The following is a 23,376-nucleotide window of genomic DNA, read 5'->3' on the forward strand; positions in this document are numbered from 1 at the left end:
GGTAGAGACAGTCAGAAATTGAGCGGGAAAGGTAAGACAGAGAAGAAGAGAGACAGAGACCTGCAACATGGCTTCACCACTCACAAAGCTTTCCCCCTGCAGGTGGGATCTGGGAGCTCGAATTGGGTCCTTGTGCATTGTAACATGTACATTCAACCAGGTGCACCACCACCTGGCCCATGATCTTGCAGTTTCTTATGGTACCATACCAGCAGAGGACAGCTGAAAATACTCACAACCTCCATCCCTTGAGGGAAGAAAATCTGCCTCGATGCTAGTCATGTATATACAGAAAAGTTTTATTTAAAAGTATCTCTCCCTTAAAAAAAAAAAAAAGTTTCAGAAATGATATTTAGGACCTATTTTGAAAATCAGTGCATTAAATATATATCCAGTGGAATCATGAGGAATGAACTTGCTTATAATGCAAATTTTCTATCAGCTACAAAGAACATTTTTGTGGGGGTAGAGCCTGGGACAGCCAGAGGGGGAAAAGTGTCTGGGGGTTGAATCAGAATGCCACCCAAGGGTCTCCAGGGACAAGAAGTTTCCAGGAAGCACATAGACTCAGCTTTGCATGTGCCATCAAAAATGGATGCCACTGGGGAGTTGGGTGGTAACGCAGCGGGTTAAGTGCACTTGGTGCCAAGTGCAAGGACCAGCATAAGGATCCCAGTTTGAGCCCCTGGCTCCCCACCTGCAGGGGAAATCGCTTCACAAGTGGTGAAGCAGGTCTGCAGGTGTCTATCTTTCTCTCCCCCTCTCTGCCTTCCCCTCCTCTCTCCATTTCTTCCTGTCCTATCCAACAACGATGACATCAATAACAACAATAATAACTACAACAATAAAAACAAGGGCAACAAAATAAAATAAATAAATAAATAAATGGATGCCATCAATCCATCTGCAAAGTTCCTGTGTAAAGTTGGGCACAGAAGCACCTATGTGCTCACAGGTATGTCTTGTCTTGACCAGAGGCCAGGGGACAAAGCCAGTCCGTGTCACAGATGTCTATGCCAGGAGGTAAGCCCCAGAATCTCACCCGGGAGGAAACTGTTCAAAACTGGAGACTTGTAACTGACTCAGGATCAGGATCCCTTGCCCTGCACAGTAAGTAGAGCAAACCTAACATAATTTAAGCTTCAGATTGTATTTATTAATTAATTAATAGAGACAGAGACACAGAGAGGGAGAGAGATAGTGAGATGTATATATATATATAGAGAGAGAGAGAGAACAAGCAACTATAACACCAAAGCTTCCTTCAATGCAGTGGAGGCCAGGCTCAAACTTTGGTCATGCACATGGCAAAGCAGCGCACTATTCAAGTGAGCTATTTCATGGGCCTTGTTTCTTAATTTGTTATAGACTCACAGAGTTGAAAAGGACAGTCCAGATGGTTCAAATCATATTACAGAGGAATAAACTGAGGGCTGGCTGGGTGATTTGATTAGGTAAAGCTATCAGAAAATCTGGGGCTAGAATTTAGATTTTTTTCTTGCTGTGAGCAGAGTTCTTTTGTTCCTTGAAATGTAATATTAATTTTCTACTTTCACATTCTAGTCACACTTCTATTCACTTAGTTCCAAGTTGTGTGGTCTGTTTCCCTATCCCAAGAGAGCAGAATTGTTGAGTTAGCAGAAATTTCCAGAGAGGAAAAGAGAGGGAAGGGGCAGGGGGAGGAGTGAGGGCGAGAGACAGAATGTAAGTCTTTATTATATGAAAAGGCCTACAGAACTTAATGTGACCAAAGGAATCTTAAATACTGTCCAGATGCAGCAACACTTGACACATATAACTGACATGAGCTTTAACATGAGCTATGAAAGCCAGACTCATGCCTTCAGAGGATACACACCTGCTTAAGGACAGAACGTCATCAGCTGGCCGAGGTCTCGACACGGTCTGAGTTTCTGCCCTTAATCACTGCAGGTAGTATTCATGCAGTGCCAAGTGGAACGGGACTTGGCATTTTCCAGCTCAGTACTTCTAAACAAACCACATAATTTGACATTAAGTGGATTTGTTTTACTAGAATTTTCCAGTCTGGCAACTTGTATTGATCAAAGCTACTAAATGACAGCCATTCTGACTGTCTGGGAAGAACACAAAGAAGAGTTTGGTGCCTGGCCTTCACCTCCTGGAGAAACAGGTATGTTCAGGTGGTGATGAAATACGTCACAACCAGCTGCTTAGGACTTTTATTGATGACACAGGGTTCCTACTAGTATAATCTGGAATAACCCTTCTATCTCAAGACACTTAATTATATCTGCAAAGTTTTTTTTTTTTTGCCATGCAAATTAACATCCACAGTGTTCCTAGGATTGGAATTCCTGACATCTTTGGGGGTATTAGACAGCCTCCCAAACAATTAGTAATGCCACTGGCAAATTTTGTTTATGTACCACAAGACTGGTACTGTGATACTATTTAGAGTCTGAGAGATAGTACCACTAGTAATGCAACAGCCTGAGGCACTGAAGGTCCCAGGTTCAGTCCCCAGTACTACCATAAACCACAACTGAGCAGTGCTCTGGTAAAATAAATTTGTGTGATGTGTGTGTGTGTGTGTGTGTGTGTGTGTGTGTGTATGTGTGTGTGTGTGTGTAACATTGGGTGAGTTATGCTAGTTTGTGTTTTCCTTTTGCCTCCATGGTTATCTCTGGAGCTTGGTACTGGCACTATGAATCCACTGCTCGAGGCCACTTTTAGCATTTTTTTAAAAAATAGGATAGGACAGAGAGAAATTGAGAGAGAAGGGGAGGCTAGAGAGGGGGAGAGAAAGATAGACACCTGCACACCTGCTTCACCACTTGTGAAGCGGCCCCCCTGCAGGTGGGGAGCCAGAGGCTCGAACCTGGATCCTTGTGCAGGTCCTTGTGCTTTGTACTATGTGAGCTTAATATGGTGCACTACTGCCTGGCCCACATATGTGTGTATCTTAACACAAAAGATAGCAAGAACCAGAGAATCACTCTGGGGAGTGAACTCAGAACATCAGACATGCAAGTCTGGTATTCTACCCACTGCAGACTTCCCAGACAACTGTATTACATAACCTTTATCTCCATTCACAAGCCACATATTGTCTGTGTAATTTTCTCAGACTTGGAACCAAACCATGACTTACTATACCTGACAATAACTCATCACAAAAATTGAGTAACAATTCACAAGTCTCCATTTGTATTTGTTTTTTGCCACCAGGATTACCGATGGGACTCAGTGCCTTTTGGTGGTCAGCCCTTCCTTCCTCATCTCTCCCACCTTCCTTCCTTCCTTCCTCATCTCTCCCACCTTCCTTCCTTATCTCTCCCTTCCTTCCTTCCTCATCTCTCCCACCTTCCTTCCTTATCTCTCCCTTCCTTCCTTCCTCATCTCTCCCTTCCTTCCTTCCTCATCTCTCCCACCTTCCTTCCTCATCTCTCCCACCTTCCTTCCTTCCTTCCTCATCTCTCCCACCTTCCTTCCTCATCTCTCCCACCTTCCTTCCTTCCTCATCTCTCCCTTCCTTCCTTCCTTCTTTCTTTTCCTTTCTTCTACCTGATAGAGGATGAGAGTGAAGGGGAGACTCCTGTAGCACTGCTCCACTGCTCATGAAGCTCCCCCCTGCCAGTGGAGCCCAGAGGCTCGAAGCCGAGTTCTCATCATGGCAAAGCATGTGCTGTACTAGGCGCACCTCTGCCTGCCCCCACCCCCCCGCCGTATCCTTACTCCAAGCTGTCATTCAACTATGTACAACTCCAAGTTAGATGACTGCAAACTTGTACTTTCAGAAACATGTAGTCAGAAATATAGTCATATGGGCGGAGGTTTGTGTTTAGAAAAAAATTCAGTTAACGTTTATGGTGGTTTGGACTAAAATTTCATTTCTGGATTTGGTTAGCTCCAGTGATGGAGACCAGTGCTTGTCAGATACATGTTGTTACTCCTTACACTCATCTTAGAATGTGACCTAAACCTCCCTGAACATGCCCAATCTCATCTGATCTCGGAAGCTAAGCAGGGTCAGGCCTGGTTAGTACTTGGATGGGAGAATGTGACCTAAACCTGTTGACCAAGCCACTATGAAAAGGTAAAAGCAAGTGGGGCCTTCGTCAGAAAAAGTGTGGTTAATGTCCCAAATCTGTCACTGCTACTCAAAAACCAAGTCACATACTGATGGCTGCACAAAATGCCACATTAACTTCAAGCACTTCACATTGTCGCGTGGCAGGGTAGCTTGTTTCGGGTACTACTGCACTCAAGGCTGCTGAATGTAGTCCTTACTGTACCGAGAAGCACTTTGAAGTGCAGCCCAAGTATCTAAACAGAAGGCCCACCAAATGACACTTTGGCACCTAAAACTTGCTAAGTATTACAAAGGTTAAAAACACTTTGGTGCCAAATGGTGGCATGCCTAGTTAAGCACACACATTGCCATACAGAAGGACACAGGTTCAAGCTCCTGCTCCCCACCTGCAGGGGGGAACTTCCTAAGTAGTGAAGCAAGTATTACAGGTTATCTGTCCCTCTCCCTCTTTATCTCCCTCTCCCCTCTCAAATTCTCTGCCCTATTAAATAAAGGGGGGGGGGAATGAGTATTTTGGTAGGAAGCATAGCATAGTGGTTAAATGTCTTTCATGGATGAGGCTCTGAATTCTCAGATTCAATCCCTGGTACCACTCACCATAAACCAGAGGTGAGCAGTGCTTTGGTTAAAAAGTCACAGATAAATATTTTAACACCAGGTTGTTTCTTGGCTTTCTTATTTAAGATCTGGTATTTAGGGAGTTGGGTGGTAGTGCAGCAGGTGGTGCAAAGCGCAAAGATCAGCCTAAGGATGCTGGTTCGAGCCCACCGCCCACAGGCGGAGAAGCAGGTCTGCAGGTGTCTTATCTTTCTCTCCCCCACTCTGTCTTCCCCTCCTCTCTCCATTTCTCTCTGTCCTATCCAACGATGACATCATAACAATAACTGCAACAATAAAACAAGGGCAACAAAAGGGAATATATTTTTTAAAATATTTGATATTTAAAGTTGAATGTTTTGGTTAGTGATTTTTACAACTAGTATAATAATTCTTTTTCTCAAGATTAGTAGTTCAGGCAGCTGGGGATTCAGTGATGGAGCATAGGACTCGGGTCATGAAGCTCCAGGTTCAGCCCCTGGCAACACATATGTCCAAGTAATGCTCTGGTTTTGTTCTCGTTCATTAAAAAAAAAAAAAAAAAAATCAGTAATTAATTCTAGTCCTAATGATTATTTTATTACTCTAGATAGGAAAAGGAACTCGAGAGGGAAGGAGGAGCTAGCTAGTGGGGGTGGGGGGGTGCACTTGCAGCTCGCGAGCTTCTCCCTGCATATAGGAACCAGGGGTGAGTCCAGGTCCCTGAGCACTGTCGTGTGTGCACTCAAGATGTGCCACCTGATTACTTTTCTACTTTAAGAATCATCCACTGAAAGAAAAAAAAAAGTGGGTTTGTAACAAAAGCCAGAGTTAGGCACTAAAACTTAAAATTGCAAAGAATTCATAAACTTTGACATACACACAAACCTTCCATCTACTGGACTATGTGGCACTGAGCTATTGAGGAACTTGCAGGTTTTCCCTGGAAGTCTGAACCCTAATTTAAACTAAGAATTATTTCATATTTCAGAAATGGTACAGAATTAAAGTCATTTGGTGTGTTCCTTTAATCTACACACAGTGCCATTATAAAATTTTGACAGTCTCCATAGTCACTGCCTAGTTAAAGCAGTATGTAAAGCAGTACAGGAGTTTTAAAACGATTCTATGGGGAAGAGGTATATATCTGTGTTTATAATCAGATGACTTTTAGAAATCCACTGTGCTACAGAGCCTCAGACTACTTTCAGTTAGTAGAGTCTGAAATCTGAGAGATGTCTCCGTTTTATGTTTCTGTGAGCATTAGTCGAAGGAGCTACCTACTCAGATTTGTCACTAGTTTGCTGATATCAAACTTGTCCCTTTCCTCCAAATACTTAACTACAAAATAAAGTATTTACTCTTCTCTCGTGACTTGAAGTCGACTGCTAAGCAAGAAGTTTTCTGCTGATTTCAGAAAACAAGAGTTTAAGCCAAAGGTCTGGTTTGGTTTGTTCAGTCAGTCATTCAATCACACATTCACTCATTCATTCAACCAGTCAATCAACACATGCATATTGAACCAAAACAACAAAACACTGTAAAGAATTACCAGAATTTTTATTTTTGCTTAGTTTTATTAAAAAAATAAATATGTCATAAAGCTTTTTTTTCCTCTAGGGAGAAAAAAAGAACAGGTTTCATAAAATCCAATAAGTAATGGTAAGGTGTCAACTTGAAAAAGATTGGGAATCACTGGTTTACAAGTTATAATTGGATCAAAGAACAGCGGTAGCAGCCACAGCTGGCTGTTTCATGCCAATGGCAGAGACAAGATGAACTAGGGCAAAATAAATAACTGTGGAAGCCCTGATAAGTGCTTGGATAGACTGATTCACCAAGACATCAGTATAGATATATTTTGCTTTAAACAACACAGAAATTCCTGAAAAGGTTTTGTAAATGAAATAACCACAAACATATGCGAGGTTGGTACTCAAGGAATTCTACGGTGAATTCTTTTTCAACCACCACTTCTACCTTTACAAATCTAGGTCTTTGCTTTACTTAAGTAAAGAATACCTAGCTTTACTTAACTCTCTGATCTCAGGCATGAGCATAGTCACCTAACATGGCTCCAGCGGGGCCAGTGGCACAATTTCCAGGTTTGTGTTTCTATTAAGTAGTGTAAAATACAGAGTCAGCCAGGAAACCCAGCTGCATCTGGCAAAGCAGGCATAGGGATGGGATTACCACCTTTAACAATATTCCCAAGTCAACACACACTTTTGAGGGTCTACTTTGTGCGAAGCATGGTAGTAAACCTTACAATTCAGTTCCAAATAAATGTACTTCCTTCCTCTAAATCCTTCAATTAGGGCCTAAGTCTGAAACCCCAAAATAAAGTAGTACTTCAAATCCTCAAGACTGGTTTTAATAAAACTAACTAGCTACCTAACTCCTTCAAGTTGGGATAGACAGTAGTGGAAAAGATGGAGTTTTCCAAGGCTGAAGCTTAACAATATGGGAATCACATTTCATAAAATTAGTCAGTGAATGCTGGTGACATTTTTTTCCCCTCTCTAAATAGTTCCTTAATGTCCTCTAAACAAAACTGAATTCTCAGGCAAACTGCAGAACAGCTAAGTCATGGATACTTTCTGGCTAGGTGGTATAGTTTCTTCTCAAATACCAGAATTTCATATGCTTTGGACAGGTAATAAGTATGGTAGTACTAGTTCCAGTCAGTTTGATTATTGTAAATAAATAGAATGTTCAGTTTGCTTACTTACAGTCCCCATTTCATTTGGCCAACTGTCTACCAGGGTCAAGTCACATTTAGTTAGGCTATTCAGTCTCAAAATGCGTCTAATAACACTGCTGCCTGCATGTAGGAATGTGAATGAAAAGAGTATGTCCCTTGTAGTCTCTTTTCGCGCTGAGTACACTAACAACAATTAGTAGATTATTAAATAAGTGGTCATATTTTAAAACTTTCTTTTCTTCAAAAATTTTTTTTTCACTTTAGAGAGCTTTAAAAAAACTGGGTATTTAAAAGTGCCCTATTAATATCCAATGCTATCTCCCACTTTGCCCCACCCATCCAAAACCTGCTTACAAATGCTGGATTGAGTTCATATCACACAGTACCAAGAATTTTCAAATGGAAACAGTGTTACTAACTTCTTCATACTGGATAACAAAATAAGGGTAGCTCTGATCATCATTAAAAATAACAAAAATCTGAGGCTCAAAGAAATTATCTACACAGGAGTCATACAGGTCACTGGTGACACTTCCAGGATTGACAGGTGGGGGCCTTCTCATGCCGTGACTACCCATCGTGTATCTGCCAGTTAGCACTTTAGCCAGAAACATGAAATGGACTCCTTTGGAGGACTTCTTAGAGAAGTTATGAGAGTAGCTTGCCTTCTTGGCAAAATAACTGCCTTGTCCAAACATGGTAGCATGCTTTCCACAGACTCGAGGGTCAAAGTTGTGCTTGCAGATTCCGTCTACCACATCCTGGGATGTTCCATGAAATAAGTGTCTCTCATTCATAATCCTATCACGGCCAAACATTTTCCTGTTCATATATTCTTTTTTCCTAATGCAAAGAGTGGACAGGGAATTCAAAAGGTACCGGTCAATTTAATAGGCACGATGTACTTGTACACTCTATGGTTTCAATGAAGAGAAGAGGTTAAAATTAAAGCTACCAAAGGCAAAACATCTTTAGAGATTTTACTAAGAGTTGAAGCGTATCTGTCCATGGAAGCAAGGGAAGCTCTTCTCCTTTTTGCTCTACCCGCTACTTGTTTTCCACTTCAAATCCTCACATTTTACCTTTGCAGACAGCTTTTTAAAAATCTAATTCTACCAACTTGAATATTGCTTCATTTTAAGATTTATTAAATCTACACATAATCCTTTCGTACTAATTTGCTGACTGAGAGGAAAACAATGAAGTGAAGAGAAAGGCTCCCAGTGCTAGAAACTTCCTTCAGTGCAGTGGATGTTGGATTCAAATGTGAGGGATGCACATGACAAAGCAGTGCACTACCCGAGTGAGTTGTTTTGCCAGTCCTCTGTGTAGTCTTTATAGCCTTCATTTGTCACTAGTAACATAAGAGGTTTTAATTTATTTAATTATTGTGTTATCCACAGAGATGCTCACTGGGTGGTAGGGCCCATGTTGTGCCTAGGTTTGAGCTCCACATGGGAGCTGCTATGGTATTTGTCTATCTCTCTCTCTCTGTCTGAATGAAAAAGCAGCCTGAGACAGTGAAATCATATGTGAATGAGACCCCAGTTCCACATTTAATTGAGCAATAAACTGGCTATAATTTTATGACTTCATTATAAAATGAATCCTGATAGTAATATATAGCATGGCAATGAGATTTAGTAAAGTTCAAAATTATAACCAGGTATAATGATGAGTTGGCTAAACTTATTGTAATCATTTCACTATATAAAAAAAGTACTGAATCATTATGCTGTATACCTGAAACTAATTATGTTGTGTAAACTATACTTTAATAAGAAAAGGAAAAGTTTCCTTGAACTTCTCAAAATAGTAAACTCACCTTTTATATTTCTCCCAAAGAAACTGATTTTGAACTCGTAATATTTGCAATATTCTGTATTTAAACTCAGGCACAGTCTTATGAAAAAGATTATAAATGATTCGATAACTCTTGTCCTCTGCAGAAACAGGCACTTGGATGAAGTCCTGAGATGGATGCATGTAAACCCAAGTTTCAGGGTAAAAGTTTGCTGAGGTGACCCCATCTGGGCAGATTATCTGTGATGATGAGGTTGCTTCAAGAGGTGGTGGGGCCTGTGTGGGAACACCACCAAGTGTCCTAGAAGGGTAAGAAAGGAACACCTGTGTGAAACCCTCAGATGTAAGCACATCTCACATGGTAGTTCTCTGTAGCAGTAATGAATGCTGTAATTTGTGTAGCTTCGATGCTTGCTTAAAACACTTTTAGAGAAAAGGAAATCTTAAGAGTGAATACTGCCTGTATATACAGATAACTTATTAGCTTCCTCCTGGCCTGCTCCCTGCAGAGAAAACTCTGGAATGTACTACTGCAAAGCAAACGAGGAAATCCAATGTAAAAAAAAAAAAAAAAAAATCTTGCCTTCTGAATCTCACCCCAAATGCTCTTTTGCCTGCACAGTTAAAGAAACTTTGTCTTCAGGGAACAATTAGTTTATATGCATTTCTTTTTCTTCTTCTTTTTTTTTTACCAGAGCACTGCTCAACTCTGGTTTATGGCATGTGGGGTATTGAACCTGGGACTTGAAAGCCTCAGGCATGAAAGTCTATTTGCATAACCATTATGCTAAACCCCCACCCAATTTATATACATTTCTTAAGTTTTGTTTTACTAAGCAGAAAATGTCATGGTCATATGGGGTGGGGGACTGAGGAGAAGATTAAGTGAGGCAGGTGGAAAAGAGGGAGTTGACAGGGAGACCAATTTATTTTTTTAAATATTTGTTTTTATATTTATTTTTATTTATTTATTCCCTTTTGTTGCCCTTGTTGTTTTATTGTTGTAGTTATTATTGTTGTCATTGTTGTTGGATAGGACAGAGAGAAATGGAGAGGGGAGGGGGAATACAGAGAGAGGGAGAGAAAGATAGACACCTGCAGACCTGCTTCACTGCTTGTGAAGCGACTGCCCTGCAGGTGGGGAGCCAGGGCTTGAACCAGGATCCTTATGCGGGTCCTTGTGCTTAGCGCCACCTGCGCTTAACCCGCTGCGCTACAGCCCGACTCCCCCAAATATTTTTTAATACATACATGTACACACATCTATCTATCTATCTATATGCATATATATCCACGTATATCTTGATCTTTGTATAAAATGAACAAAAATAGTTTAGACACTGAAAGTTATTTTGCATTGTTTAAACAAAGCCATCAATATACTATTTACATTTTATAGACTGAAATATGTTTAAGATGAAACTAATTCCATTAAGTTCTAGGCACTAGAATACACTTCCTTAAACTTTTAAATAAGGAATAGCTTTAATCAAATTCCTGCCTGATAAAATGCTTACATTTAAATAATATGCTTTGGACTTTTTCAAAGTAAAGCAAAAGAAAAGAAGCAGAGAGAAAGAAAGTCACAATTCTGGGCTACAGATTCAGGCCTGGGGTACTCCAACACTCATCAGTATATGGTGGTCACAAGGAAACAGTATATCTGCCGAATGTATTAAGAAATGGTTTCAAAAGTGCTTTGTGACAGAGAGGTTACAGCAGTGGGTGAGCATGCACCTAATCTCCTACAGAGCAAACTTACCATCACATTCCTCATAATCACAGCCGCCTTACACTAAGCATCTACTACAAAACAGGCACATGTATTCACAATGTCACTAACTCTCACAACCCTGGCAAGAAGATTTGGTTATTCTCCGCCCATGTTCAGCAGGGAAGCAATTACAGAAGCCAGACCTTCTACCTTCTGCAACCCACAATGACCCTGGGTCCATGCTCCCAGAGGGATAGAGAATGGGAAAGCTATCAGGGGAGGGGGTGGGAAATGGAGATTGGGTGGTGAGAATTGTGTGGAATTGTACCCCTCCTACCCTATGGTTTTGTTAATTAATCCTTTCTTAAATTAAAAAATTAAATTAAATTTAAAAAAATAAAATAAAATAAATAAAAAAAGAAAAAAAAAAAAGAAGAAGAAGATTTGGTTATTCTCACTTTTCAAATAAACTACCTGCATAGCAGGAGAAGCTGACTCAGAGGCACAGAGCAGGACTTGGAATTTTTGGGGCCACTACCATCAATACTTGGCACTGTGTATGCTGGAGTGGTGCTCTGGTTCTCCTTCTTAGAAATAAAGGAATTGCTTATGTAGCTAGCAAAGAGCAGATACAGGATTTGAATATAGAGCAATCTAGGTAATTACTAAGCTCACATACTCTTTATTTCCATATATTTCAGTACACACACACACACACACACACACACACACACACACACACACACACACACACACACACGCTGTGTGTGCCTGATTCAGTTTTGAGTTCAAGAAATGGCTTTGTAAGAACCTAAAAACAAGAGGCATGACTTTTTTCTTCTAAACATCTATCTTCTTCAAGTAACTATTTCTGAGATTTATCTTCTTTCAAAGCCCTTTTGTGAGACAAGAATGGAGTTCTGGGTAATCTAGGACACATACAAACTTCTCCAGGTGCACTCTAAGTTCAGGGTCTCATTCCTGACAAACTTCATGACAGGCAAACAATTCTTGTCCTCTGGAGGAACTTCACAGAACTCTGACAGATTTCTCCAGAACTTGCAATCAATGGCACATTTTTCTGAAGAGCAGCCCCACTCCTTTAATCAGATTCTAAAAAGGTCTGTAACTCCTAAAAAAGTCATTGCTATTCTGGAGGGATAGCAGGAAACACAGAGGATAATCCCCTTTTTATAGCTGTTCCCTTTATCCCTGTTCTGCAGAGGTTAAGTCCCACCCCACCAGGTTTTCTAGTATTATCAGGGGGTGGAGTTACTAACAGAGGCTTCTGGGTGGAGGGAGGGGGGTAATAATTCTTCTAAGTACTATGCCCCCAATAGATTTTAGGCTGTCATAGTCAAACTGAAAACCTGGCACCAGCAGCAGAGGACAATCTGCTGCCTTCTTTCTGATTTCATATTTGCCTAAAGTCCAATTCCATTAAATGAAAGCTTCAAATGTATCCTTTCCTATAGAGCAGAGGAAATATGCATCTATATTTACTCTTTTTTTTTTTTTTTTTGCCTCCAGTTATTCCTGAGCCTCAGTGCCTGCAAATAAATCCACTGCTCCTATGGTCATTTATTTATTTATTTTTTGATAGGACAGAGAGAAACTGAGAGGAATAGGGAAGATAGAGAGGGAGAAAAAGAGACACTGGCAGACCTGCTTTATCACTTGTGAAGCAATTCCCCTACAGGTAGGGAGCCAGGGGGCTCAAACTGGGATCCTTGCATGGGTCCTTACACTATGTACTATGTGTGCTTAACCTGGTATGTCATCTCTTGCCCCTAACCTCCCACATATGCTTGTACATGAACCTGTGTAAATAAGTTTTACCCAATCTATAATATTTAGATTTTACATGTATGATTAGCATCCATGCCTAACTGTATATGCTCACCTTTTGACAAGCCAACATTTTAATTGAGATTAGAACATAAAGTTGTTTGTCTGTTTGATAGAACTTCTACAATCTAGTCTCTCTCTCCATATATACATTCCAACCACAGTTACAAATGTGTCTTTATTTAATATGGAATCTGTATTCTGCTTTGGGGTATTCTAACACAGTGCTATACCAGCCTTCTTTAGAGAAACATATAGACAAAGGGTATAGAACATTAAGTCAAGAACCTCTGAAAAATGAATTTCCAGAATCAAAGGTAAAATTCTCTTACTTCCCTTTCCTTGCCATTTTAGAAGACACTTCCTAGCCCAACTTCAGTTATAAAAAGTGGAAATATTAATTGTATCCTTTTTTTTAGGGGGAAGGGATATAAGTTAAAGAAACTGAATCAGGGGTGTCGGGTGGTAGTGCAGCGGGTTAAGAGCACATGGCACAAAGCTCAAGGACCGGTGTAAGGATCCTGGTTCAAACCCCCGGCTCCCCACTTGCAGGGGAGTCGCTTCACAGGTGGTGAAGCAGGTCTGCAGGTGTCTGTCTTTCTCTTCCCCCTCTCTGTCTTCCCCTCCTCTCTCCATTTCTCTGTCCTATCCAACAACTACATCAACAATAACTACAACAATAAAAAACAATAAGGGCAACAAAAAAGGGAATAAACAAACAAACAAACAAACAGAAACTGAATCAGAGCTTCTTATAATCATGAAGTAAAAGTATGTGACTCACGCCCTTTCATCCAAAATGAATCCTCAACCTCTAAACATCTGAGATTTGTATCCTTATACAGTCTCAGCATAAGTATTCTAAGAATATTAAGGAATAAACTTTTAAAAAAAAATCTATCACATTAAAAAGTAGCCAGCACAAGTGTAGTAAGAGGTGGTGAAGGACAACTAATGGGTAGAGTATCAATAACAAACAAATGAAGTTGTGGGGGAAAGTAACCAAAATGTCTATCTCAGACTTGGTGAGAACTATGATAGTTAAGGGGGGTCAGAAAGCAGGTGGGGTGGTGCCTAGGACTTTACTGGTGGGTGCGGTAACTTCCACACACCATATATGGGTGTGAAACTATGCCCTGAAACCTTATATACTTTGTGTTTTTTTTTTTTTTTTTAACTAGAGGACTGTTAAGCTCTGGTTTACGATGGTGTTGGAGAAGAGCCTGCGACCTCAGAACTTCATGAAAGTCTTTTTGTACAACCACTATGCTATCTCCCCAGCCCTGAAATCTTACTTTTGTGAACCAGTATTAAGTCACTAGTAATAATTTTCTAAAAGAACAAAACTTTTAAGATTATTATTATTATTTTAAACCAGAGCACTGCTCAGCTCTGGCTTATGGTGGTGCAGGTGATTGAACTGGGGACTTCAGAACCTCAGGCATGAGAGTCTCCGAGTAACCATTATGCTATCCACCCCCACCCTTAAAAGATTTTTTTTTAATGTAGCATCTCAAGAAAAAAAAAAAAAATCTGCAGCTATATTGAGTAACAGATCTTAACTAAAGTTACAGTGGGGCTAATTTTAAAATATACATGCACTGTGGCACTGGGAGGTGGTGCAGTGGATAGGGCTTCAGACTCTTAAGCATGAGGTCCCGAGTTCAATCCCCAGCAGCACATGTACCAGAGTGATGTCTGGTTCTTTCTCTCTCTCCTATCATTTCTCATGAATAAATAAATAAAATCTTTAAAAAAATAATAAAATAAAATAAAATATACATGCATGATAAGTCATTATGCTGTACCTCTTAAGCTTAACAGTGTTGTATGTCAGTTGTATCTGAACAAAACTAAGTGGAGAAAGGCAGTAAAAAAAAAAAAGCCTCATTTAAGGGGCCGGGTGGTGGCGCACCTGGTTGAGTGCATGTATTACAATGCACAAGGACATGGGTTTGAGCCCCCGGTCCCCACCTGCAGGGGAGAAGCTTTGCAAGTGGTGAAGCAGGGCTGCAGGTGTCTCTCTCCCTCTCTAGCACCCCCATCCCTCTTGATTTTTGGCTGTTCTTATCCAATAAATAAAGATTTTTTTTTTAAATAAAAAAAAAACACCTCATTTAAAAAGAGCTGAAGATAACATACTGGTTATGCAAAAAAAAAAAAAAAAATTGTCACGCCTAAGGATCTGAGGTCAAAAACAAACAGTGAGTATGAAGAAAATTCATTTGCAGGAAGTTAACCCTGCACTGACCGTACCACCCCTGTAGTATTTATTCTCCATTCTTAGACACCTCTGATCCCCTAGTAATTGTGGTCTTTTTAACACCTGTTTTTCTATGACACTTTACATTTACTAACACCTAAAATTTCTCCCCATTTGCTTCCTCAAAATTAAATCTTTCTTCTAAGATTATGGTCTTTCTGGAGGCCACGCTCTTCTGAAATCTGCTTTTTGAAACTAATCCTCTCTTCTCTTTCTTCCTACTGGTCAGACTGAGAGCCTTAGCACCAGACTCGAAGAGCTGATGGGCTGCATTTACCCATTCCACCTCAGGCATGAGAGTTCTTATTATTTCCACAGAAATAAATGTGTTTTGTTTATTTGCTTTGTCTTGTTTACTATTTTTTTTATAAAGTCTGCATTTCTATAACTTGTTAAATTGTAGTTTATATCTAATTATATCATTGGCCTAGACAACAAGCTCAAGACATGAAATTTTAAAAAGAAAAAAAAATGAGATAAACAGTGACTTTCTTTGTTCTCTTTTAAAACAACTATATGAAGAAACATCAGGATCACATTTGTGGCATTAATTCTACCACTGCTAATTATTTTTATATTTCATACTTTTATAAAAACAAGTCTAAGGTTTTTTTTAAGGGGAGAGGAGTATTCCACACTTATGTCTCAGGACAAACAAGTTTTCACCATTCTATGAAATCCCAGTACCCAAATACATATTTTTATTCTCACACAGAAGCTGTCTCCTTGATTGGCTCAGCATGCCAAGTTGCTGGTCTGACTAATGAGTTCTACCATCTTGCCAGGAGGACAGTATGTTCCCAACTCCTAGACACAGACACTATTTCCAGCTGTGTTAGTGAAATCACAGAAATGATACAATTCTTAATTTATGATATTAAGAATAGGTGAAAATTTCAGACTAGGACATACAAGTCAATACTGATTTCTAAAACTGGCCTTACTGAAAATTGCTTTTAGACACTAAGTACTTGGGGTAATGGTGATGGTATTTACCTGTATTTTTTTTTAATGTTCCCCTTACATTCTAAAAATTAGAAGTATTAAGATCCAAACACACTGATCTGGGGGAAAAATACAATTTGGTCTTTAAATAAATAATTAGTGAAAATATAAAGAGCATCTTTATCTCCAGAAGAAGGGCAAACGCTAGAAGAAGAACCAGAAGAGACTACCCAATGTGGCCACAACCTCCCCAAGTTCATAGAGACAAACAACCTGTATCATTGTAAATATAAAGCTGTAAATATGGTGTATTTGACTAGCATATGTAATGATTTCCTAATTTGCAAAGAAGCCCATGCTTATTTGGCATTTATGGGGAAGTGGCAGTGGGCTATCTAGAGGTAACAAGGAAATGACATTTGGAAAACTGGAACAAAAGTTCACACACAATTCAGAAAGCAGACTGTTCAGTCTCTACCAAAAGGTATGGTAAGCAATTTTAATGCATATTATAGGAATGCATATGAGTTTTACCTAGCAGATGAGAATGCAAATTCTTTTAAAAGTTGAGCTCTTCTCATTCAAATTTTCTTAAGAAGTAAGAATGGAGAACACACAACCATGAAGAACTCCTCCTTAATGTCTAGGCAATTGACATGGGCTGGGGAAGGTAGTTCTTGTGCTTCGCACTACCTTTGCTAAACCTGGTGCGCTACCACCCAGCCCTCTATGGCCAGGGAAGTAGTGACTAACAACAACGACAAAAAAAAAACAAGGGGCCAGGTGATGGCACACTGGTTAAGCGCACATGTTACAGTACACAAGGACCCAGGTTCGAGCCTCTGGTTCCCACCCGCAGGGGGAAAGCTTTGCAAGTGGTGAAGCAGGGCTGCAGGTGTCTCTCTATCTCTCCCTACCTTCTTGATTTCTGACTGTCTCTATCCAATAAATAAAGATAATTTAAAAAATCTAAAACAAACAAAAAAAAAAAAAACCAAAAACAGTCTTTCATGAAGGCAAATTCACTCTAGATATAATTACTTTGGGTAGTAAAAGAATATTAACTCTGCTTTTTGACTAAAATAAAAAAATCAATAAGATACAAGTGTCTTTTAATACTGATTTAATTGAAGTTTATCTAGACTATTTTTTGAAGAGTTAAATACAATAACTCAGAATGTCACATTTTAAAATAATATCCTAGAGGCAATTACCTCTAACATAGTAATATATATATATATAAAGATTTAGTAAAATAGTTTTCTCTTAAGTGTTTAGTCATACATCTACATCCAACTGAGTAGAGATGAAGCTATCTGCTGGTCACTTACTGCAAATATGGAAGCAATATAAAACAAGAGCGGAAGAGAGGTCTCCTTTTAATTTCTCTCCTGAAGAATGAGTTGTGAAGGATGTAGTGGTTGTTCCACATCATAAACCGGACCTCTTTCAGACCCCGAGAATTAGCTTCTTCAATAAGTCGAATAACAGACTGGGGGAGAATACAGAAGTAAAGGGAAAAACATTAATAAACTATTAGTATAAGATATTAAAAATGCTTTACCGATTTATTAATTTCATGAGAGATGGGCCATAGCTCTGTGAGGTGTTGAGGCCTGACACTGGGGCCTCATGAATGCAAGTCCTATATTTTAACTGATGAAGACACCTCCCTCGGCACATAAAATAGAAAAAAAAAATATATATATATATAACTGAAGACAAAGTCATTAACCTTGTAAACATCAAAAGAATTTTAGGGGAGTGGGGCTGTAGCGCAGCAGGTTAAGCACAGGTGGCACAAACCGCAAGGACCGGCATAAGGATCCAGGTTTGAGCCCCTGGCTCCCCACCTGCAGGGCCGTCGCTTCATTGGCGGTCTGCAGGTTTCTTTCTTTCCTCTTTCTGTCTTTCCCTCCTCTCTCCATTTCTCTCTGTCCTATACAACAACAATGACATTAATAACAACAACAACAACAACTACAACTACAACAACAAAACAAGGGCAACATAATGGAATAAATATTAAAAAAAAAAAAAAAAGACCCAACAAGAAAATGAATTATTTTAAAATTAGAGATAAATAAAGTGTGCGTGGTTTTGTATGTACAGTAGTTGCTGGACTATATTGTGTACACATTTCAGTTAAAGATTAACCGAATCACTTCTGTCTGTAAAACTTGTATTTTAGAAATGAATCCTTGACAGTTTAGCAGATATTCAAATAAATGTAGGACTGGTTATTTCTCATAAAAAAAAAAAGAATTTTAGTAAAACACAGAGAAACAAATTACTTCCCACAGGTGGTTTTTTTTTTTGTTGTTGTTGTTGTTTTTGGGCAAAGATGAAGAATAAAAAGATGTTCCCTGTTCAGAAGAACATAGATTTCTATCTTATGAAACATGAGGCTCAGGAACTATATTCTATTTTAAGACTCTAATAACGTCCTAGATTTTTCTTTTTGCTTGTATCTCTGGAAAAAAAAATTCTGAAGATACAATTTAAATGCCTTTTACCCTCTTTGAAAGATGATACTAGTGATTACTTTTAAAGAGTCAGAAACTTTAATTCAATATTGCGTTTTATAGCAATTAAACACATTGCTGCTTTCCTTCACTGCTGCCATAAAGAAAACCTAAGGTAAGGTAGGTTTTTCCTCTTTTGGAGATGCACTAAGGAATGTAAAATTTAAAATCATTCCAGGATGTTTACGCCACTCAGGAGTCTCACTTGGAGACAAAGTCAGCCATGGTTTTAAAAGCTTAGTTACAACTGATGATTTACTTTTACCATCTCAGACTAAGAATGCAAATGCACATGACAGACTTTTAAATGACTGGTTTACCTGACCCTAGCACAAGAAACATTTTCAATTACTTCTTACAGAGGTTTAAGAGTGATTAGTTCCATTATACTCCTGAAACATTAAGAGTAACAAACGATTTAGTCACCAGGAGCCAAATTAGCAAAAAGTTACACCGGTGCTCATCTCATTAAAATTACTCCAAAGGTAACAGAGTCTGAGTATTTAACACTGCAGACGCTTGGTTTCCATAGTAAAAGATTCTAGAGAAATAATTGTATAATTGCATTTTACTTATGATTGCAGGAGATTAACAGTAAAAATACATTTTCAGTAAAATCACAAGAAAGGTATAAGTCAACAAGATTCAGTTTTAAATCCCTAAGAACTTTGATTTTTAATTCTTTCTAGTCATTATTTGAAAGAGAAAATAAAAATAATAAAAGGCAAATTTACATTCACGGGGGGGGGGGGGGGGATCCTGTACATACCTCAGGATACTCTCTCCATCCAAAGTGGTCCCTGCAGAAGAATTTCCAAATTGTGTGGTAAACAGAGTTGACATTGCTAGAGGGTGGTGTGGAGAGCCTTCGTAGTTGGTCAAATTCAGTTGTCTCATACACAGTCTTGGCATTCAAATCTGCCCAAAATTCGTGTCCTCTGAAAGGACCCAAGAAGAAACAGTTAATATATTTACAAAATGGATCTAAACGGATCATTAGACATTAAAAACATCTAGTTCACATACCCAACCATTCCCATCACACTGGAGTGAATCTCAGCCAATCACAGTCAACTTTAGGATGAAGTTGACAGAAGAAATAAAGAAGCAAAGAAATAAAATTACTTCTCTTGAAGTCTGTTCTCTCTCTGAGGCATCAGTTTACCTGAATCAATGCAGTAAAACACAACACTGTCAAATGAAAGGGGTAGGTGGTAAAGGCAAAGAAAAAGGTAAAACTAAACAACCTCAGATAAGGCCAGTATTGCTAATGTATTTATTTTTACTTATCTATTTTTTTTTTTTGCCTCCAGGGTTACTGCTAGGGCTCCTGCCTGAACTATGATTTCACTGCTCCTGGCAGCCATTTTTCTCTTTTTGTTGCCTTGTTGTTCTTGTTATTGTGGTTATTGCTATTGTTGTTGTTTGATAGGACAGAAATTGAGAGGAGGGGAAAACAGAGGAGGAGAGAAAGATAAGACACCTGCAGACCTGCTTCACCATTTATGAAGCGACCCCCCTGTAGGTGGGGACCTGGGGGCTCCAACCAGGATCCTTAAGCTGCTCCTTGAGCTTTGCGCTATATGCGCTTAACCACTGCGCTACTGCCCGACCCTCCCCTCGTAATGCTAATTTATCCAACACCTTTTTTTAAGATCTTATTTATTTATTTATTCCCTTTTGTTGTCCTTGTTTTGTTGTCGTAGTTATTATTGTTATTGACATTATGGTTGCTGGATAGGACAGAGAGAAACTGAGAGAAGAGGGGAAGACAGAGAGGGGAAGAGAAAGACACCTGTACACATGCTTCACCACCTGTGAAGTGACTCCCCTGCAGGTGGGGAGCCAGAGGCTCGAACTGGGATCCTTATGCCAGTCCTTGTGCTTTGCGCCACCTGCACTTAACCCGCTGCGCTACCGCTCGACACTCTTTTATCCTGGGGGGGGAGGGGGACTGGCAAACAATGAAGAAAAAAATAGTTTAAGATTATTTTTTTAATATTTACTTATTTCCTTTTGTTGCCCTTGCAACAAAATCGTTATAGTTATTATTGTTGTTGTTGTTGTTGTTGGACAGGACAGAGAGAAATGGAGGAGGGGAAGATAGAGAGGGGTAGAGAAAGTTAAGACACCTGCAGACCTGCTTCACCACTTGTGAAGTGACACCCCTACAGGTGGGGAGCCCGGGGCTTGAACCGGGATCCTTACGCCAGTCCTTGAGCTTTGTGCCATGTGCGCCTAACCCGCTGCACTACCGAGTTTAAGATTATAATGAAGTTTAACTATAAGAGTATTTTTGTCATTTTAGTATTTGGCCTGTTGATATTGAATTAGCACTTTAAAAACCTCTAAATACTGTTGGAGGATTATTCATCATAAGAATCAGCTTTAAGAAATTAATTTATAAAAAATTAATTTATAGAGTGGTTTAATTAAAAATAATTGTGTTTCTGGTGTACTGCACCAAAGTAAAAGACTCTGGGGTGAGGAGAGGGTTCAGGTTCTGGAACATCATCGCAGAGTTGGACCTGCTGAGGGTTAGACTGTTATGTGGAAAACTGACAAATGTTACACATGTACAAACTACTATATTTTGCTGTCGACTGTAAACCATTAATCCCCCCCAATAAAGGAAAAAAAACAGTTGTTTCTTTAATGGAAACTTCATCTAGAGCTTGAAACATGTGAGTAATTATTTTAATTGACGCTGTGCCTTTCTCTCTTTTCATGTATGCTCCAAATTTTTCCCAAGGGGGGGGTATAGATAACTACAAGATGTGTTAACTCTTTGTAATTGTATTCCTTCATAGTCTTTTCTATTTCCACCGGATTTTTAAATGAATGTTTACAATACAGAGGATAATACAGCTTGTGGCACTCAGAACTGGCTCATATGAATCCAGATGTTTGAGCAGATGTGCCCAATAATTACTAAAGGAATTCTGAAAAAAGGTATTTTGATCTATGAGTTTTGTTGGTTAGCACACAGAGCTAAATAATTTACTATTGCAGCTACTCTATGGCATTGCTCTCCTTTATCCTGTGAATAGCTATTTACATCCCTCCATAAACATGCAAGGTAAACGTAAAGGGAAGAAAATTAATTTCCCATCCTACAGCCAAGTCAGAAGTTGGAAATAAGAAAAATGCTGTTTAAAATCACACACACACAGGAAATGCTTTAAAAGGTTGGGGTGAGGGGAAGCTGAAGTAGCTCCCTAGGTAGGGTATGCACCCTGCCATTCTCAAGGCCTAGATTGGAGCCCCAGTACCACATGGTGGGTGTTCTGGTATCTCTCCCTCCCTCTGAGTGAAAAAGTGGTGGGTTAGTGAAACTCTGGGTGCTGCTTGAAGCCCCAGCAACTCCAAACGAAGTAAATAAGAATCAAAGACACTGTACACACAATGAAAACAGAGATTTCTACACTTGAATCAAACTTTGTTATCAATTGGTTTTATGCAATTGTCAGTTAATTTTTAGAATAATTTAGTATTATTCCAGAGCAGAGAAACTCTCTCTCTCTCTTTCTTGAGATTATTTTTTGTTTCTAAACAGATTTTCCTCTTTTAAATTTCCTAGTAACTGTTTCCAATGATGAGTTAACACATCCTTACTATTTTCTTTAAGGAGTTATTAGAACAGCAGCCATATGTTGGCTAACCTGCTTTATAGGAAAAAGTCAGTGCTTTTTTGTGTTATTAAAGTGTCAAATTTTATTCTGGATACTACACTACTCTGGCAATTTCCTGTTTAAGCCTGCACTGCTGAGACTTCAGATAATGATTTGCATGAGAAAGGCATCAAAAACTGTGGCTTCTGCTACATAGTGCTTTGGGCATTATGAAATTTCTATGACAATTCTTAATTTACCATAATCATCTGTTCTTTGGATTGATATACCAAAGTACTGTTTTAACTCTATTTGATTTTCAATATGCTCTTCTAGACTTGACAGAGACAAAACAACAAATCTGAAAAACATTGAATTATCTTTTTTATAAGATTAATTCTACCACCTGCTCTCCCTTAAATAGAAAATGCTTAAAAATCCCAAAGCCAAGAATATTTTCCATTCTCAATCTGCATCAATATAAATGCATGCAGTGCAGATGCCAAGCCTTCAGCATCCACACTCATGTTTATCGAAAGCAGTCATGAGTCATCTATGTATAGTAATGGTGATGGTGGGCTGTATTAGACAATCACCCAAAGAATTAAACAGATGTCCTTCCTGGCTTCCAACGGCTTCAAGAGATAAATAACTAGCAAAATGTAAAACCAAAGAAGCAGTCCACTTGCCTAGCTAAACTCATGGGTATTGGGAACAGTCTAGAATGAGAGAGGAAAGACTGCAACATTGTGGGAGAGGAGGCAGTTATTGGCAATCTAGAACAGATAAAAGGTCAGGAAAAGTAAGAGCCTTTATTATATCAACCCAAGATAACTTTCTGTAAGAGAAAGAATTTGAGGAGTAATTTAAATTATGGAGCAATATTATCAGGAAAGGATTAAGTGTCAGAAGAATTCTTCAAATACCTTGAGTTCTTAGAATTAGGGTGGGGACAAGATGAGACAGAAGCAATAAGGGAGAAGTGGAAAAAAAAATTTCTAGTTAAGGGCTCTTAAAAGAGGATGAAATGTGAACCAGGATATTATAAGCAAAATGAGAGATGGTAGGCCATAAACTGAAGAAGTAAATCCGAGATCTCAGAACCCTAAGTATGGGTAGTAATTGTAAATACTGAGCAATTCATAACAAAGGACCAAAGTAGTAATCATAGGACTATGGAAATTGAGCACTAGTCACAGTGCTAGAGAAGGCAAAGCTTTACAAAAGCAGAGGGCCATAATCTTGGTACATACAAACTGTGTTGACCACCAAAAAAAAAAAAAAAATCAGGCTAGGGGTATCACATACTGGT

At 39.1% G+C, this 23,376-nt stretch overlaps 1 protein-coding gene across 2 annotated transcripts in view; it reads right to left on the reverse strand.

Moving 5' to 3' along the window:
• Positions 1-6,187: 6,187 nt before the first annotated feature.
• TIPARP (TCDD inducible poly(ADP-ribose) polymerase) overlaps positions 6,188-23,376 on the reverse strand; it is a 39,730-nt gene continuing 22,541 nt past the window's right edge. For both annotated transcript variants that reach the window (XM_060197607.1, XM_007521071.3), the window contains exons 3-6: positions 19,223-19,391; positions 17,260-17,420; positions 9,181-9,459; positions 6,188-8,198 (exon numbers count right to left, since the gene is read on the reverse strand). In XM_060197607.1, the coding sequence (XP_060053590.1) occupies positions 7,751-8,198; positions 9,181-9,459; positions 17,260-17,420; positions 19,223-19,391 (1,057 nt within the window). In that variant the 3' untranslated portion in view covers positions 6,188-7,750. The remainder of the gene's footprint in view (positions 8,199-9,180; positions 9,460-17,259; positions 17,421-19,222; positions 19,392-23,376) is intronic.

This window comes from Erinaceus europaeus, chromosome 9 (assembly GCF_950295315.1).
Source record: "Erinaceus europaeus chromosome 9, mEriEur2.1, whole genome shotgun sequence".
NCBI lineage: Eukaryota > Metazoa > Chordata > Mammalia > Eulipotyphla > Erinaceidae > Erinaceus > Erinaceus europaeus.